Source organism: Athene noctua, chromosome 28, assembly GCF_965140245.1.
Source record: "Athene noctua chromosome 28, bAthNoc1.hap1.1, whole genome shotgun sequence".
NCBI lineage: Eukaryota > Metazoa > Chordata > Aves > Strigiformes > Strigidae > Athene > Athene noctua.
Window position 1 is genome coordinate 6696383 of NC_134064.1, and position 18697 is coordinate 6715079.

The following is an 18697-nucleotide window of genomic DNA, read 5'->3' on the forward strand; positions in this document are numbered from 1 at the left end:
GAATAATTCACTGTGAATCAGTCCCTTATAAATTTAGTCTCCTTTTATTGCCTGACAAATGGCTGTGAGCTGGCCCAATTTCCACACGTTCGTTTATTTGAACGTAACTGAGGAATTCAACTGCCGTTTTTTAAAACTGCAGACTGACCACAAACCTTCCAGACCCAGCACTCCGCTTTCATCAGCTCCCAGTCAAAAATGGGTCAGAAGAGGCCCCAGAGGTGACGCGGCTCTCCCACGACCTCTCCGCTCACCCTGGGGGTTCTCAGGGCACCGCCGCGACGGGTGTAGGTACAACAGCCCCACTCGTGCCCTGCTGTGCCAGTTGTACTCACAACAGCCCCACCGCCGCTGCGGAGCCGCCCTCGCCGTGACCCGACCGCCCGAAGGCAGGAGCCCCGGCAGCCCCTGTCCTGCCTCACCTCACAAAGGAGCTCACCCGCCAGAAACAAGCCATTGCACTTAATCCGGATAAATGCTGGATATTCGCTATCAGCGTATTTTTTTCACATTCAAATAACTAAAAATGCAATTACTGTTGCTGATGCACATCGTATTTCTTGTACAGTTTATTGACAATTATCTCCGGTTACTTAGTATTTCAGCTAATCTAAACGTTACCTCTGGGTACCTGATCATCTGTGGCTGAAACAGAAAAAATGTTGTAGCACAGAGTCAATGATTCACAAAGCAGCTGAGTAAACAGGGACTTAAGTTATACCCACGTTTTCTGACCGGAGCTTTTTAGCTGGACAGCCTCCATCTATGGGGTGAAGCATATAATAGAGGCGGACTTTGCTGGCATGTTTCCGACTCTGGAAAAAAAAAAAAAAAAAAGAAAAAGAAAAAGGAAGAAAAAGTTACAAAAAGCTCGAGGGTCTATTACTGTGCATACAAAACCAATCTGCAATAAGATTTCACATCCCCTTGATATATGTATCCAGTATGGGAAGAGAAAATGGGGAAAGACCTGGGTGAGGAACATTTGAATTTTCTGGAGGTTTCACAGAGCTCCCCACCGAGCTGAAACGACCTGTGGAATGATTATGACACCTGCCATTAGCAGGAGCAATGGCCCACCCTCACCACCCTCTGCCGAGTCCTGCTGCCTGCAGCCCCTCGAAGCTACAGTGGGAATAAAGGCAGCGAGAGAAGAGCAACATTTGTTATTAGACCATTTCCATAGCGGAGAGATGGAAAAGATGAGGGTTATTTAGCTTCAGGCAGAGACAGCATGGCACCATGAGGGAGCAGACGCACACACACAAACCCCATACACAGTTCCTACACTTCAGGAGAATAAAATAGGTAAGGGGTATAAAACCTCACTCTCTAGGAAATGAGCCTGCTACAGGTTTGAAAGAAATTTCTCCTACAGGTAAATCGCAGATAATGGTGCATGATGACATCTAACGTACGCGCACAGGAACAGGACTATGTGGGTCCCGGGCCTGAGCCCCTTCTCCTCTCCCAAGTATTTCTAAGGGGGGTTGAACAGTAAAACCTCCCAGACGACCAGGAAACCGGAGGGTTTGTGCTCCGGGTTAAGCAGCACCGGTGGGGGAAGCCCCGGCTCGAGGCGGCCTTTGCTGCTGCAGAAACCGGCCGCAGGAGCCCGGCACCGCGCGAGGCGGTTCTGCTCCCCGAGACCTGCCCGGCGTCGCCCCGAGCCCCACGGGGGGGACGGACGCACCAGGCCCTCCAGCACCGGGCGGGCACCGGCCCCAAACCCGCGTGTTCAGAGCAAACCCCGCGAGCGGCCCCCGCCGAGCCCGTCGCGCTCCCAGGGACGGCTCCGAGCGGGCACGCGCCTCCCAAACGCTGTCTGTACCCCAGGGAAGTTTCCAGGAGATCTGTGGTTTTGCAGAGGGATGGGGAGGAGCTGAAGGACGCCTGGAGGAGGCTCTTCCCGGGAGGTTTCACACCGCCTTCGGCATGACCAGGGCTCACCAGCACATGAGGATAAGATGTGTCCCGGTCACGCCAGCAGCCACAGACGAAACAATCCTTGTGATGTGCAAAATGGAAAGATTTAAAACCTCCTGCAGCAGGAGCACAGACACAAACCTTCAAGACGGGAACCCACAGCCAGGTCCTGTCTTCCAGCAGAGGCGGGGGGGGAAAGGCTGGAACCGCTGCCTGCCCGCACCCAGAGCCCAGACAGCACGGCAGCTAGCATCACACAAACGCTTTCTCTGAATCTCCATTTCTGATTGCCTCACAGAGCAACGGCACCATAATGTTATAACTTCAGATCACAGATTTGCAATTTTAGAATATTAAATCATCGTTAGCGTGTTTGTCGTGGTTTGAGCCCCGCCACACACACACACGAACCCAACACAATGTTCTGGAACGTTCTTTTTCCTGCCGTGTCAACTCGGAGCTGAATTTGCAGAGAGCTGTATTTATGTGCATAAATGTGACTATGCAAAAACTTTTTTTTATTGGAGCAAATCAGTCAAGATAAATAATGTCAAATAGCTTTCCCTAACCCCTCTTCCCGCGTGCATTCAGGAAATGTGACCTGTTGTAGTCAGAGCTAAACACAGGGACCCCGAGAGCTTCAGCTATCAGCGATCAGCAGCCCAGGCAGCCTCGGCCTAATTAAGAAACAACAGAATAACTGTGTGAAACGCGGACGGGTGCGCGAAGCCGGTCTCGGGGTGGGGCAGCTCCTACTTTCTGCCCGGAGGGGTGCTGGGCGGGTTTCTCCCGGTGCAGGTTTGCACACCAGGAGGGGCAGTGGGGGACGGCCGCCCCCTCAGCACAGGGCACCGTGGTCCCTCGCAGTGCACCCTACGGGGGGGAGTCAAATGCGCCGTCAAGGCGACGCGGCCGGAGATTTTCAGCTGAATTCTTCCCCTCAGTGAACACTGTCAGCCCTGGGAGCAGCCAGCCTGCCTCACAGCACCCTCCCAGAGTCAGGAGGCTCTTCCCTCGGGTGACTGAACCCGGCCCTTCACGATGAATACGCGCAGCCACAGCCTGCTGAATGCAGACGTTAAAAAGATTGCCGGGTTTTTGTCAGGTTTTTTTGTAAGCTGAAAAGGCAAAATTTTAACAGTAATAATTCTTAGTGTTCTTTCCATGGCACTCAGCTGTGCCATAAATGATGTCCAGATGTCAACACTAAAAGGCAGAAAAGCTTCAGCCTTCTGTAGAACACCTCTCACATTTATTTATGCATTTGTTTGGATTTATGAATGCTAAGGTAAAGAAATAACTTATGTTTGGCATAATTTAAAACTACACAGCTCCTTATGCAGCCTTATTATCCTATGGTTATAAAAGCAGAGCTTAAAATCATCCCTGGCCTTTGCAAGTAGGTAGTGAGCATCTCATTCCCTCTCGGGGAGCGGAGGTAGCGCAGCCCATTTGTCACCCATTCTATCTCTGGTATTTTCTACATTTACATGTGTATTTATCATCCTAACACCGCGGCAGGAGCGAAGTGATTATTCTTAGCGTGCTGCTCGCAAGCAGCCCCACGGGTTATCTCTTCCCCTCCACGAGGCAACTTGCGATCTGCAGCTCCGAGGAGCAGGAAGGGCAGATGCCGGGGAGGGGGTGGCACAGCCCCCCACCCCAGGCCCCCCACCCTCTCGGGGGGGCCGCATGCCCGCGGAGCTGTGGAGGACACAGGAGGAGACCGAGCAGAGCGGGGACAGGCAGCGAGTGCAGCCGGAGCATCGCGGGCAGCCACCACAGCCCCGCGGGGAACAGGGGCCCAAGAACATGCAGAGGAGCCAGGAAACGGGCAGGGAGTGGGATCAGGGCACATCAGCTCCCGTTCTGATCTGTCTGCCCAAAGGCACGAGCCTTCGGAAAGACAAAATCTGGACAAGAGCCGTAAACCCAGGGTCTGGAGCAAGAACACTGCCTTCGGAGGTACCTGCCTCCCATCAACAGCCGCCACAGCTTCATCCTAGGGTGCACTAAGAGAGTATTTCTGTGCCTCTGAATATTTCTTTTGTAGCTTTACAAAGTGTTAGGCCAAAGGCATTTTCACATAAATTCTCTGTCTCTGGTGTCTGGAAACAGCTCCTTTAGAAGGCAAGAAGTCTAACTTAATACTATATGCTTCAAAAACAACCCTCTCTATGCGGGGAGTGGGGGGGGGAAGCTTATAGAGCCTGTTTTCACATAGCAACTGCAGACTTCTGCATTGCAAGCTCACGTGCTATTGTGAGAAGGCTCATCAATAAAAGGAAATAAAATCATTTCTATCTATATCAGATCTATTTTGATACAGAGCATTGTGGCAGAGGCAGCAGAGTCCCAGCAATCCAACCCTAAAAGGGCAACACAGAGCTAAATTGTGCTATGAAATGCAATTTGATTTTGCATAAATCAAGTTTTGCATCACACTTCTGCCCAGAGCGAGCAGCAGCGCGGCGAGAGCAGACAATGACGTCTCTGTGGGAACGGCGGCAGCTGCCAGGACCCCGGGAGCCACGGACGAGCTGGTTTCAGATGCAGCAGCCCTGCTCGCCCTGGCTTGCCGGGGGTTCGTCACCGCTGCATTAACTTAACAGCTTCCCTGTAAATTTACCAACAGCAGCGGTGTCCCTGGCGAGGACTGAGTCACATCTCCCTTTACAAGGCCAGAAGTCCCCAGCAGAGGCTTTAGGCCGGGCTTTGCTGGGCTGCACGGGCACTCTGAGGGGGCTGCAGGTGCCGGGGGGCTGCAGGGAGCCCTCCCGTCAGCCTGCGCTGGCCCCGCGCTCTGCTCCCACTTTGCACCACTGATTTAAGCTGCCCTGACAGTCCAAAGCACCACACCATCTTGCGAGGGACTTCTTCCCGTACCCCCAACCACCTTGCCAGGTTCAAATCAACCGTTTCTGCTGCTTTCCTCACGCTGCGCTTGCATCTGATCGAATTTCTCTATTCCCCACAGCTCCCTTTGTCATCTGCTTGTTCACTCCTCTGCTGGCAGCATCGTGTTTTGGTTCAGTCTGCCCTTCCTCTCCTGCTCCCCCTCCTCCCTGCCCTGTTCTCCAGCCAAAGACCAGAGACCCACCACCCCGGGGACCCACCGCCCCGGGGACACGCAGCCGTGCTGAGCACAGAGACACACGGGGGGAGGCAAAGGAGGCACCTGCAATGGCAGCCGCAGGGGCTGCAGCTTCTGTTAGTTTGCAATAAATTCATTTTCAGAAGCCTGAACCCTGGTTGGATTTTAATCCTTTTAGTTTGTACCGTGTAGATTTTTTCTTGTATGCTGGCAGTTTCTTAATTAAATTGCCATGAAACATGCAGTCATATGATTACACCAACTTTATTATCTGTATTGGCCCTACCCGTAATCTCATCAAAAGAGATAAAGTTATTTTGGCTAGACCCAGCTCTCTAAGCCTCATGCAGAACAGCAATTACACCGTCCTCCGAGCTACACACTCCTGTCCCTTTGCAGAGGCTGCGCTGCCGGGGGGCTCCGCGCCCCCCGCTGGTGCCGTGCCTGGCTCCGTGCTCACCTCTCTCCTAGAAACTTCCTCCACTCTCCAAGTCCCGTGGAGGATCAGCCGCGATGACGCAGAGCGCGTGGCCAGCTCTTTTCAAGCACTTGGTTGCAAATTACTGGACCTGCTGACTCAAAACCCAACACTCTAGATTTCATAATCACTGCCTAACAAACTTCCAAATTTCTACTGGAACAGAACCAATTTATTCCTCATTCTGTGATATAACAACATCCTCTGCTTTTTTTTTAAATAGAGGACAGAAGTATTTTCAGCAAACGCCTTCCCTTTTTTGCCTCTTCTACCCACACGACCAGCAAACACTATTGTTGAGATCCCCGTTGTTCGCTGCAGAGACAAACTCCCGTCTGTTATTCCAGACGCTGCTGGGTGCCAATGTCCTTTTTCTCCCTTTGTAATTTTTGTAAAGCCTTATTTATAATTTATGGTCATTTCTATCCACTTCCCCTTTTTCCTCCATGAGTTAATTTTTTAAAAAGCGTCTACTCATGCTTGTGACTTTCTGGGCACACAGATACGTGTCCGTAATTCCCAATTGCACACAGCTGAATTTTCACCCCCATGAAAGTGGCTTCTTCAAAGCAACAGGTAGACATACGACTGGTTTGAACTTCAGTTTGCTTACACAGAAAGGCCATTACTGATGATCCATTCAGCCAAGCACCCACTAGCTCACTTTATTTTCTCTAAATCTGTGATCATTTTTCCTGCTCGCCAAGCCGGCTCCGAGCGCGGGTCCCCTCACCAGGGTCACCGACAGCCTCACGAGATCCCACGTGCCTGGGAGCGTTCCACACGCCCCAGCAGCTCCTCCCAAATCTGGATCACTGCAATTTTAAAAATGCAAAAACAAGACTTCAGAAGCTCCAAGTAAAACAAACAGCAGCGACCTGCTGTGCCCAAAGGCAGCGACTCTCAGAGGACACAGGGCTGTGGCACCTGCCGCTCTGCCCCCGCACGGGGTCGAAGCATCCAGTCCAAGCCTGGCAACTTTAATTATAACCAACGCTGTTGTTCCTTCAATCACCTTCATAAGAGAAAAATCCCAGCCCCTAGATCCTCCTCTGCAGCATGAGCTCTGAGCTGCCGTGGCCGCACACGAGGCATTTCCTCAGGGATGGCTCAGAACCACCTCTGCCGTCCATCTCCCTCCTGCCGCACGTGACACTGGAGCTGCGAAGGGTGGAGAGGGCTCAGGCGCCCAGACCAGGCGGCCCTTGAGGGAAGGTTCTCGGCTGCACTTGTTCAAGGGAGAAGAAAACACCACGTTTGGCTTTTGCCCCTGGTGCAGTCAGTCCCCATCACACCAACAAACCGGGGGGACGGCAGGGGTGCCCGCAGGGGTGGGCACCGCGGGTACCCACAGACCAGCCCTCCCACAGCCCCCCGGCCCGCAGAGCTCCAGAGCAGCCATGCGCGAACCCTCACCGCTTCAGCTCTGCGATCTCTGACTTTACGGCTTCCTGCATTGATTCCGACGGCAGCCAAAGCACCTCTGGGCCTACAGCTGCGTGCCCTGCGCAGAGGAGGACAGTTCTCTTCACAGGCTGTTGCTGGAGCAGCAGCAGGGCTCAGCCCTGGCTCGCAGGCTCCCTGCACCCCATGGACCTGCCTCCCAGCGCCCAGCATCGCCCAGAGGCTTCTGGTCCTCCCCAAATGCACAGAAAGTCCCTTCCAGCTCCACATCCTCACATTTCTTCTGCAGGCAGACCTTACACCGAGACTAATGCAACCATGAATTTACTTCTCCCCTGGCGTTCAGGGATTTTTTTCAAGGCAATGCACCTCCCTGTGAATGTGCCAAGGGAAAGGGGATGCAGGAGTTGGAGTGAGGGGTCAGGAACCTCCCAAACGTGCTTCGCACATCAAGCGAAGCCCTTGCTGTTTGCCTGCAGCCAACTGATGTCAAGCAGCTGCAGCTACAGTTTCTCAGCTCAGGCCACTGCCGCCGGGTCCTGACACTCGGGGTGTGGATGAACTTCACTGCTGGCACAGAACAACCATCCTGGTATGGAGTGGGAAGCAGAAGAGTTAACACAAACATAACGTCTCCTCCACACAGGAATCGCCCAGCACCGGCTCCGCGGAGCCGCACGCACCGGCAGCGCCGCCGTCGCTCCCGAGTCTGAAACAAATCCCTGTGAAAGCACGTCAGTGCCAGTCACTTCTGAGAGCCCGCGCACCCCGGCGCGGGGGCGGGCCCTGTCACAACACACCCTGACAGCTACAGACTCTGCTTTCAAACACCTGGAACCCGGATCCAAACACGGGCGGAGAGTTTAAAATATTAGAGACGAGCAAGGGCAAATACCTGGAACAAACAGGTGCCCCCCCCGCATGGGGAGCAAGGGGCTGCCGCAGGAAAGCGAGAGCCGCAGGGATTCCTCCTGGGGACGGCCTGGCCAGCACGAGCCCGTCTCAGGCCAGGGTCAGCATTGCATCGCCTTTATTCCACGTAGGCTCGTGTGACATCCCCTGCACCTCCCCGTTACTGCTGACCCCAGCGTCTCATCCCGGTGCGTTTCACTACTGCTCTGAAAGTACCTTTGAGCTTCAGCTATTTTGAGCCAGAAATGGGGCTCTGCACAGAGGCACCTTGGAAGGAGCTGTACGAGAGGGCTTTATCTGCTCTGCTGTTCCTGCTATTTAGCAATAGATTTTGACACTGGGAGTGCATTAAAAATAATGTTTAGCCATTAATGTTGACAACAGAGTAGTAACACGGAGCCTTGTAAAGCACCATTTAATCTACATCGGTTTCCTGAAGCACACTGCAATCCAGCAGCTAATGCTGCCCTGGTGAGCCTGTGCTTAATGTGTGCGGCAAGGGAAGAGGCAGCACAAGCACAAGCACCTCGCCATAAAACACCGACATCCACGTACCTCGTTCCTGCACAATGTGGCCACGTTTACCTCAACGTATTTTAATTGCTGCTGTCAGCACGACATGAACTGGGCACCGAGGCAATCTGCAGAAGGTCTACGTGCACACTCGCGAAGACCAGAACAGCACCCTCGTCATCTTTGCAACCGAACCACAGAAAAGCTTTCTTCGGCCTGATTTTTGTCCTCAAGCCAAGGCTCTAACACCAAACACCAGCACAAACTGCGGAATAACAGTAGGTTATTCTGAGTAGGTTCTCAGCAGTTGTGGGAAAGGGCATAGGAACAACAGGTAGAACGTCCCCTTCCCCTTCCCCTTCCTCCTCTAAAGTATTTACGGGTTATTCTCACCAAAGCAAGCCAGAACTCGGCAGGTGAGCAGCAGCAGTGGCAGAACGTACAAGAGTGAGCACGGCTAGCCAACGCTGCGCTCCCTCCGATCACACCCGGCAGCACCAGCAGACACAGGGGAGCCCTGCGGGGTCTCTACTCCCAGCTGAAGCGCGTCCTCTCCGCTCCCCATCCTGGAAATGCCCGCAGCACTGCGCGGGGAGCTGGCACCAGACAGAATATTCCAGCTCCTTGTGTTCTAGTGCAGCATTTATTTTGTTAAATAGAGTACGTGCTCTTCCAGTGCATTAATATTTCAGACACAGGATTGCCTTTCTGAGCACACACATCTTGATCCTTATGGCGCTAATGTGCCGATAGTAAACAATGTTTATTATTCCTTCAGACGAGCCATCACTGTATGCAGTTTCCCAGAGAAGGACAGCCCAACTGGAAGCAGATTAACCCCAGCACCACTCCAGCCCGTTGCAGACAAGGAGTATTGAGGAGGCTGTCGATACCGCTCGACCGCTTTGCCCCGGGAACAGGGTGAGAAATTCCAAAGAGCGATGGGTGCCGGAGACGAGCCAAAGGGCACGGCACTTTATTTGTTCCCCCCCCCCGCCCTGTTTCCTCTGCATTTGAATTTTAATACACTTTGCCTCTGTCCTCCCGCTGCCACTCAGGCTCCACCACAAGCATTTGAGCATCGTTCCTTCATCTCACAAGGTGAACCAACAGTCACACGACACCTTCCTGGGCTTCACTTCCTACAGACCTGGCGCTTTTCTTTTCAAACGAAAAAGCAAAGTAACATCAGAACACCTGAAGCAATAAAGATTACAATGGAGGAAAGTGTTATAGCAGCTTAAGGAACAAATGTGGTGATGAATATGCAGCTCAGGGTGGAATCTGAGAGCAACTCTGCATATTTGGTAATTTTCCTGCAGGATTTTCAAGGAGAAACTTGAAAATAAATGGTAACATCTTCCTAACGGCTGTGAACACTTCCATATAGAGATGAGGACTCAGAGCTAACTAAGAAAGCTTAGCTTTTCACATTTACAGAACAGCTCACCAACGTGATTGATCCAGCCTCTCTCGAAGGCAGAGCTGGAAGGAATTGTTAAATTACGGGTGATCTATAGATTACCCAGCAGCAAAGAGGCTTCCCCCTTCAGAGGAAGGCGAGATGCAGAAATACTCACCTCTGGGGCACAGACTTTCAATTGCACTGCAGCAAGTACAGTACATTTTGATTTTCTTCTCCCCCTGTTTAACAAGCCCTGGGGCACCAGCCGCTTCCACAGCCACTGGTGCCCCCCGACCCCTCCTGCGCTCCTCGCGGCGCGGACGGCAGCCGCCGCCATGGCTGAGCGCATAAAGCGGATGGCGAAGTGGCCACACAAGTGCGAGAGCTTCGGGCCATGGGGCAGCAACCACAGTTATTCCTTTGCAATACCTCTGAGGGGCGAATGGCATGTGAAGAGTGATGCTTTGCGGAGACAAGTCACAGGAGGCCGGTGCGAGGTAGAGCTGCCGTAGTGCGAGCGGCGAGCTCGAATCCCAGCCCTGACAGGCTCCCCCGTCTCCTCGAGCAGGGCTCTGCGCGAAGGTGCAGACGCTGGGGAGCTGCCTTCTGGTTCTCCCACCCACAGATGTCATTTAAAAACAACCAAAAAAAAATCAATCCCTTCATTTCAAAGTTGTGCTTGAAAGACACACACAGTCTGTGCCATCAAAGCAGAGCAGAAAGGTCGACGGCTGCCAGACGCTCCCCGCGCCCGGCGCAGAAGGTGCCCCAGGAGGAGGGTGCTGGCAGACGTGCCCCTCGCTGCCAGCCCACCCCCCGGCACCAGGAGGGGGTGGCCGAGCAGGACCTGCCGTGGCACAGCCCGGGCACCCCCTGCTCCACACATGCGGCGCCAGTTAAAGGGCGTCCAGGGGAGGCTGGTCCCAACCTCGTGCAGATCAAGCGTCTGCCCTGGGAGGGCTCTGCCCGCCGGCCCCCCGCGCCTGACAGTGGGCAAGCGAGCAAGAAAGCTTGAAACACCCTTCCTCCAGCAGACAGCCCCCTGCGTCTGGCTACCACCCCCGGGTGCAGGCAGAGATCGCCCGGAGCGTGCTGCATCCCTCTGTCCTTTTTTGTGATCCCGTTTCTCCTTTGTTCTCCCGCGGGGGGATGGAGAGCCGCTGCACATGAGGAACGCTTGGCACATCACGGCAGCACAGCCAGCTATTACCTAGCAGGGATGTTATCAGGCATCCATATTTAGAAGCTTTATTCCTGCAGCAGAAATGGGAAGGGAGTTTTCTGATACTTCAGGGGACAAATTAAGATATTCATTTGCTTTAAGAATTAAAATATTCAAACGCACGATCTTTCTCTTACTTACTTACTGCTGTGTGGAAGCTCACTGAAATCTTTACAGCAACCTCCCGTGGTACTCAGCATCACACTATGCACAGAGCTTGTTAAGGCATTTTCTCATTTGGGCACCTGCAACTTCATTACGAGTCAATATCCCCAGGCCAGGAACTCGGATCAGCTCTGCCCTACAGCGAGTGCTGGATCAGGGAGCAGCCCTGGCTGGGAAGGGGCACAAAGGCTCAGCACACATGTCAGACAAAGCCAGAGACACAGTTGCACAAAGCACATAAAATAAGGGCAGTATTTTGTTGTATGTCAAGTTGGAGGCAAAAATATGCTGCAAACACTCTGATTCTTTTGTCATTTTTCCACTACACTTGCCCCTGGAAATAATACCGCTTAATATTGCGCGACTGACATCAAATTATTTTTTATTCCTGGCAAAGTAGCGCAGAAGAAAAGGAGGTACCTATTGGTTGATGATTTGGAGATGGAGATGAGACAGCGATTGGAACTGACTATTCCTGTTTGGCAAGATAAAAACATCCCCCTTTCATACGCTGTTTCCCTCTATTTTCTTACAGAGAAATGTCTTATTTTGCATGCACAAAGGAGCCAAGATTTCAGTGCCTGGCACAAAGGCTGCAGATCCTACCCGGCTGCACTAGAGAGGCAGCAGATAAATCCCCTTTCTCTCCAGGCTCGGGCTCTAAGGGCCAGGGCGCTGCTGCCCAAAACAAACCACGCCACGGAGGAACAGGCGTCGCCAGCGCCCGGCCGATGGTTTCCCGCAGGGCCTCGGGCAGGTGCCTCCCCAGCTCCGGGCTCCGCACCCCCTGCGCGGGCAGAGCCCCAGCCCCGAGCCCCAGGGCTGCACCGACACCGAGGGGCGGCCCCGGGTGTTCCCCATCGGTGGGTCCCCCCTCAGAAAACCAAGGGAAACGCAGGCCCCGGAGCACGGGGGGTCCAGCGGCTCCCCACACCACCGGGCGCACCGAGCCGGGTGGAAATGCTGAACTGTTTGGGTTCAGCTTCACGCACCACACCGGTACGGAACTTCTGCTCTGCAGTGCTTCACTTTTCTCCATGAAGTTCAAGTCAATTCCAAATGAAAAGTTTTGCTCTGTGCAAAAAGTTCATTTACATTGTGCTTTTATTGTGTGCTTTGATAGTGACAGTATTTTTTTTAATCAGAAAGCTGAAACAAAGCAACTGCAGAAGATTAAATGAAAATTTATTTGCAGAAAATTTAGTCTTCTGAAGTTGATATTTTCCCTATGAAAAAAATCCATTTTGAGCATAGAGTGCTTTGTAAAAGAAAGAAGGGAAGAAACAAAAAGGTGGGAAAATTGTGACCAGCTACTTTTTGATAGGAAGAAACATTGAATTCTACATTCCTGCTATAAACTAACTGGCTTGCAGCAAGGGCTGGCAGTCTCAGGCAGGATGGATCTCAGGTACACTTAACACCACAGTTTTGTACAAGAATGGTCATGCTGCAAATCCTGATGGTACAAAAGTGATTATTCTGCCCACAGGCTCGATCAGGGAGAAGCAACACCTTACGAGCAGGCGCCTGGCAGGAAGAGCAGCCTTCTCTGTCCAGGGGCCAGATGCTCAGACCAAACTCCTTATGAAACAGCATCAGAGAAAGAATTACTTGCAGAAATTATCCTCCAGTAATTCTCCACGATTAATGTACATGGGGAAATCACGTACTGCTTGTCCGATGTCTGGCTAGAAAAAGAGGCCAAATTCACTTAACAGGTGACTTGCTGCCATTTGCTCAGGCCTCTTGAAGCCCGGTCCAGCTCCCCTCGGGACGGAGCCAGCGCTGCAGAGCGATTTTCCATTCTACTTTGTAGTCAGAGCACACGGGCGCAGGGACCTGCCCCGTGGGGCTCGACTCTGCGCCGAGCTGCCGGCAGCCCGACGGCTTCAGGCATCGGCGGCCCCGGGAACCACCAAAACCATCCCGTGGGCAGGGCTGCCCCCAGCACCACCCTCCCCGCAGAGCCCGGGGCAGACTTTCAGCCCCTCGCTGGGTCGGCGGGGCACAGGGGGGATGTGCCTTACCAGAACAGACACTCCGAAGCGCCGAGAGCAGAGGCTGCTGCGGGGACAGGGGCCACCTGCAGCCCCCGGGCCACCAGAGACCCCGGGCAGGGCCAGGCCCGTCCCCCCGCCCTCCCCATCCCTCCGCTGTGCGATCCACAACCCGGCAGGCGAGGTTCAGCAACGACATCACTGTGCCAAACATCTACAGCATCTGCTGGGATTTCACAGGGGATGACAAACGATCACGGCACCTCGCACGAGAAACATACAACAGAAAGCCCTGTTGTTTTCCACATTTCAAAAACATCTGCTATGAATTAATGATTCAGCTCATACCTCCAGCTACAGGCGCAGAAGAGAAGAGATTGGCGGAGCACCCTGCTGCTCACCACTCGCTACCCCCGTTCCTGCGGCAAGGCTTCTGCCTCCTGTAGACAGGACCTGGCACCTGCATGGCCCGCCAGCGGGCTCCGGGTGTCCCTACACCTGCAGCCTTGGACTCCACCGCGGCGCTCGCCGAGGGCACCCGGGGGAGCGTCTGCAGGAGTTGTCTTAAGAAATTCTCCAAGACAGACACATAAAGTGCCTTTCAAGTAAACGTGCGTTATCATTTGCTAACGCAGCACAGCATCCTCGATGCCGTACGTTGAGTAAGCTTCTAGTATGTCTCCACTGGTCACACCGAGACAAATGTCTCCCCTGCACATCCACTGCTAAACGCTCGAATCAGGGCAAGTTTGGGAAACTTCACCTTCCAGGCCTCTCAGCACAGATTATGGTTTTGATGAAACACTGCAGACGCTGACAGCCTCAGTGCACTCAAAAGCAGGCGCAAGACGCCGCTAAGCAAACGTCCCTCACCCCCAGGTTCCCCACGAGCATCCCTTCTTCTCCTGGAGTCCCCCGGAGAGACTGGACCGTGTCACCCATCCTCCCTCCGCACAGGCCGGTGTCACCAGGGGAAGACAGTCCTCTGCTCCCCCCACGGTTAACGCCACGTGCCGGGTGACCGACTGTGCTCTACGCCGGCACACGACCCTCACACAGAGCAATCCTGCACCATCCTCCTCATCTGAACACCAAGGAGAAGATTCCTGTTCTCCTTCCAGGTTAGCGCCGGGGCAGCCCCTCACCTTGACGAGGATTTACACCACGCTGCTGCGGAGCTGCTCGGTGCCGTTTCCCAGGCCCCAGGGAGACACAGACAGGGACAGGGATTCCTTTCCTGAAGGATTTCACAGCAGCATATCCCTCACTAATTTCCTCCCTTGTTTAATAGGAATTTTCTTAAGTTTGTTTTGAAGATATGCAGTGCTGTTAATTGCTGTTTTAACATGGCTCTAATAATATACCCTTTCTAATTGTTTATTGCTTGCCTACCTCTTAAGTGCTTAAATACATTCACAATTACTATTATCTGCACAATCAGTGATTCAGCAAAGCACAGTGCAGCACATTTAATAGAAAAACTTGATTTCATTTTGCTGAACTCTTAATTGATCTCCTTGCTAACTATGCTTCTTTGAAAACTAGCTTTCAGTCACGTTCAAGTTGCAGCCTGACTTTGCAAATTCAGACGGAAGGAAAAAACAGACATGCAGCAGACAACATTGCAGTGACATCACTTACAGAATAAGACGCCGCCAGTGAGAAATAGTCTTTTGAATCCTGAGTTTTCGGAGAGGAACTTAAAGGCTGGCATAGCTACTTACTGGGGCCGCAGCAGCTGATGTCACCCTGAGAAACAGGAGCAACGGGGAGTTACAGACCGAGAGAGCTGAGGTGCCAGAGAGCATCCTACCTCGTAATGGGCCACGCGCTGGGACTCGGATATCAGCTGCGCGCTGCACACTTTGCAGTAACTCTCAGTGAATAATTCCTGGTCGATGTCAGACGATTTCATCTGTTCACAACAGAGAGGAGAGGCAACAAGCAGAATCAGTTACGGAAGGCAGGCAGAACAGGACAAGCTTGGTGAGGGTCCCTGCGGAGACTCGGGCCAAGCAACGCTCGAGCCGAGCCGTTCCCGTCACCACGAGGGAATGAAACCAACTTCATACAGGTGCAAACATGAAAGACGGATGGTCCCCACCACACCCCCACCATCTGCAGTTCAGAGTCCCCGGGGTTACACAAACCCGTGTTCCGGCCCACCGCAGCCCCCGGGCACTGCTGGGAGCCGGGGAGCTCCCCCGGCCCTCGGCGCAGGCTCCCGTGCGGCTCCGCAGCCCACGGTGAGCCACAGCTGTAATTGTGTTCTGCACTGCTTCCACATCTGGAAACACCACAAACACAACCAGCAATAGCACAGATCGCTCATGGCTCAAAACACGCTTAGCCAGTTGTGATGCCACACAAAAGAGTTGATAAAGAGTTTTCCATAAAACACAAACATACTACAACCTGGAGGAAGGTGTTTTTAAGCTAAAAGGGTGTTCTGCTATATTTCTCAATTTAGACATGGAAGGAAATTGCACGGGTGATTTACTGGGCTGGGCTGTTCTCAAGCAGCTGTTTAAATATTTGTGCATTCCCCACAGCTCCTGCCAAGGACACTTGCGCTCACAAAACCAGCTCGCTGAGTGACCTGGTTCACAGAACACTTCACTGCTCTGTTCACACCCTCCTTGTTACACGAGCGATTGCAGGTGTCCAGCTCTGAACTGATAACCAAGGTGTGCATCAGGAAAGTTCAGGCTTATAAAAGGCTGAACCCAGGCAGAGCCAGAAAACACCAGAGTATCTTCACAGACAGCGTATTTAAAAACAAAGAGCCCCAGTGCAATTCAAAGGGAAATTAGAGGCCAATGCCTTCTGACTAATGCCAAGATAAAGTCTATTAATTCACAATCATAACAAACCTGGGCATAATGAAGACTGATAATACAGTTTTTATTGATTTTGTTCCACTGATTGGGAAGAAAAACAACATGGAAACGAACAAGTTATGAGATGTCATTAGCAGAAAACCAGCCAGGTGGGGAAAGGCCCGTGATGGCTGGGCTGTGCCGCGGGGCAGGGGCTCTGCCTCAGGGCTGGGGATGTCCCAGACCCCCGGTTCCCGTCCTGAGCCGAGGGTGCCTGTTCCCTGGGCTCGGGGATCGAGGCTTTCTGCTCGCTGAGCCAGAGCTGCTGAGCTGGAGGTGGCCACACCGAACACCCCGTGTTGCAGTCTCAGCACTATGAAGATCCCTGCACGTTTTATGAAAACAAGCAGCTGAGCTGACACCAGAAGCTCCCAGCCTGGAGAGACCGACATGCTCCCAGCTCCAGAAAAAGGTTTATTCGGGTGTTCATGATCTACCAGACAAAAGACACAAATCTCAGAGCTCCTCTGCTGGTGTTCTTGCTCTCTGATCCTGCAAAGACATCTGCTTGTTTTCTCATGCTATCTGCCTAGGTTTAATCTTCATTTATCCTGTCTAGAGAAAAGCTGCATTGAGAAACTTTCAAAGACACCAAAAGACCCTTTTAGGCGTAACAAGCAGTGTTGCAAAATTGCATCAAAGGCAAAATAAAGCAGGGGGAAGAAATCTCGCTTAAATACAACAGATTGACGCACGGCAACCAAAGAATTTCATTAAACCTCAATCCAGCAACCACGACAGAGGCAGGTAGTATCGCCCTCATTTACATGCAGTTTGCAGCGCTCACAGTATAAACTCTCATTGCAAAAATCAAAGTAAATCAAAAGCTGCTCAGTATTAGCTTAGCCCTTCATGCTCTGATAACAGATCCCAAGTCTATTCTGCCGCTAACATATGTGCAAATGGATGGAGCTGCCTGTCCCCCCTTTACAGCAGCAGGGGCTAAAACAGGCTTATCCAGAACAGGATTTAATGTCTTTTCTCTAAGCAGTAACTTCTGATACAGGTATAGGATTTGTTAGGCTCAATATTGCCTGTTAGGTTTTATATGCCATTGTTACTACGCGAGGATGTAATGCATCACAACAGGTGAACACAGTTATTATGCTGACAATGTGAATATTATGCAGCATGATTCACGTTACCTAATAAAGCCTCTCTGGAGCGGCAGAGCCTCGAGGAACGCTCCGAGAGCCCACTTACAGGCAGGGCCCCCCCGCGCCATCCCTGCAGGGACCCCAGCCTGCAGGGACCAGCCAAAGCCGAGTTCAACGGGCAGTAAATCCCCCCGGGACGCAGCTCGGCCCTGTGGCCGCTGCCCTGCTCGAGGCGGCCATGGGCCGCCGGCAGACCCTGGCAGTGCCCCGGGAGCACCCGCAGGTCCCCCCGAGGGCTGCCTCGCCCCCCGCTCGCTTCGCCTTCGGCTCTTTTCACAGCACCTGCCCTTTCCCCCCGCGGCACACGGTCCCACGCACCTGTGGCACGGGGCCGCCGTCAGCCACGCGTGCCCAGTGCCCCAGCACACCCCCCAGGGAGGAACAGCCTCTCGCCGTGTCGCTTCCCCGACCCACGCAGCAAACCCCGCAGCTCGGCGCGGGGCAGCCCCTCGTCTCTGCTCCCTGCGCTGCGCAGCCGGCCGTCACTGCACAGCCCCGCCAGGAGCAGCTCCTGGCTGCCTTCGCCCCCCAGGGGCACTCCAGGTCGCTTCGACCTCCTCAAGCAGCTCGTCGGGCCCCGCATTTGTCCCCGAGCTGCTGCAGTCTGGCTGCACCCCTGGGGAAGGACGGGGCGACCCTTCTCCCTCCAGTGCTGTTTGGGGACCAAGTCTTTTTGCTGAGCTTCAAGCACAAGCGAGCAGTGATGCCGCAGGAGATCGCGGCTCCCCAAAAGCTCCCCGTGCCCTTGGGGAGCGCAGCAAGACCAGGGTCGCTAAAGCTTCTGGGACTGCAGAGTTCCCTTCTCAGAGAGCAGGAACCCAACGGAGCATCCTCCTCACACTTAGGATCCTGGCACAGGGTTTCGCTGCTTGTTTTTGCATGCGCTGCTTTTTAATAGTGACGAAAGACAGCGAGGCAGAGGGATGAGGGATGAGGATTAGGGGGAACAGGAGAATAAACGGAAGCAAAGCCTCCTTCGTGCTTTTGCATGAATATATTAGGAGAGGATTCAAGCATATGTAAGCTTGGCTACTTAAAATAATTAGAATGCTCTGGTAACAATAATTGCTTTGGGCAAAATTTATGACAAAGGGTTTGACAAAAATAATAGATTCACCTTAGCACGGAAGATTTCCACACATGCATTCCACCACCAGCAGCCATTTATACAAATCATCCTTGCAAAGCTGCCGCTAACACCTAGACCACCTGAGAGCAAGTTTAAACTCAAGCATCAGCTATTGACTGGAGAAAACAGACTCGTCCCACATAAATGCAACAGAAGAGCAAAGGTCTGTCCCCCTTTCCGCCCAGGGTCTCCGTACAGCCCTGCTGCCCACTGGGGGCCGACACTGAACTCACCCGCTGGTGCAACTGCTGCCTCTGAACAAAGCTTTTATGGTTGGTGGCTGTTAGCTGGTTCCTTTGCTTTTCTTAAAATATATTTTTTTCTGTACGCTTCTGTTTTCCTTTCTACGATTACACGCTCGAGCAGCACCTCCAAAGGATGTCCGGGCAATATGCAGCGAAACGAATGCACGAACG

The 18697-nt window shown here is 53.0% G+C and overlaps 1 protein-coding gene across 1 annotated transcript in view; it reads right to left on the minus strand.

Moving 5' to 3' along the window:
• Positions 1–18697, minus strand: part of ZMAT4 (zinc finger matrin-type 4) — a 72407-nt gene that overhangs the window by 31697 nt on the left and 22013 nt on the right. The window contains exons 2-3 of the mRNA XM_074928742.1: positions 14930–15031; positions 726–815 (exon numbers count right to left, since the gene is read on the minus strand). Of these exons, the coding sequence (XP_074784843.1) occupies positions 726–815; positions 14930–15031 (192 nt within the window). The remainder of the gene's footprint in view (positions 1–725; positions 816–14929; positions 15032–18697) is intronic.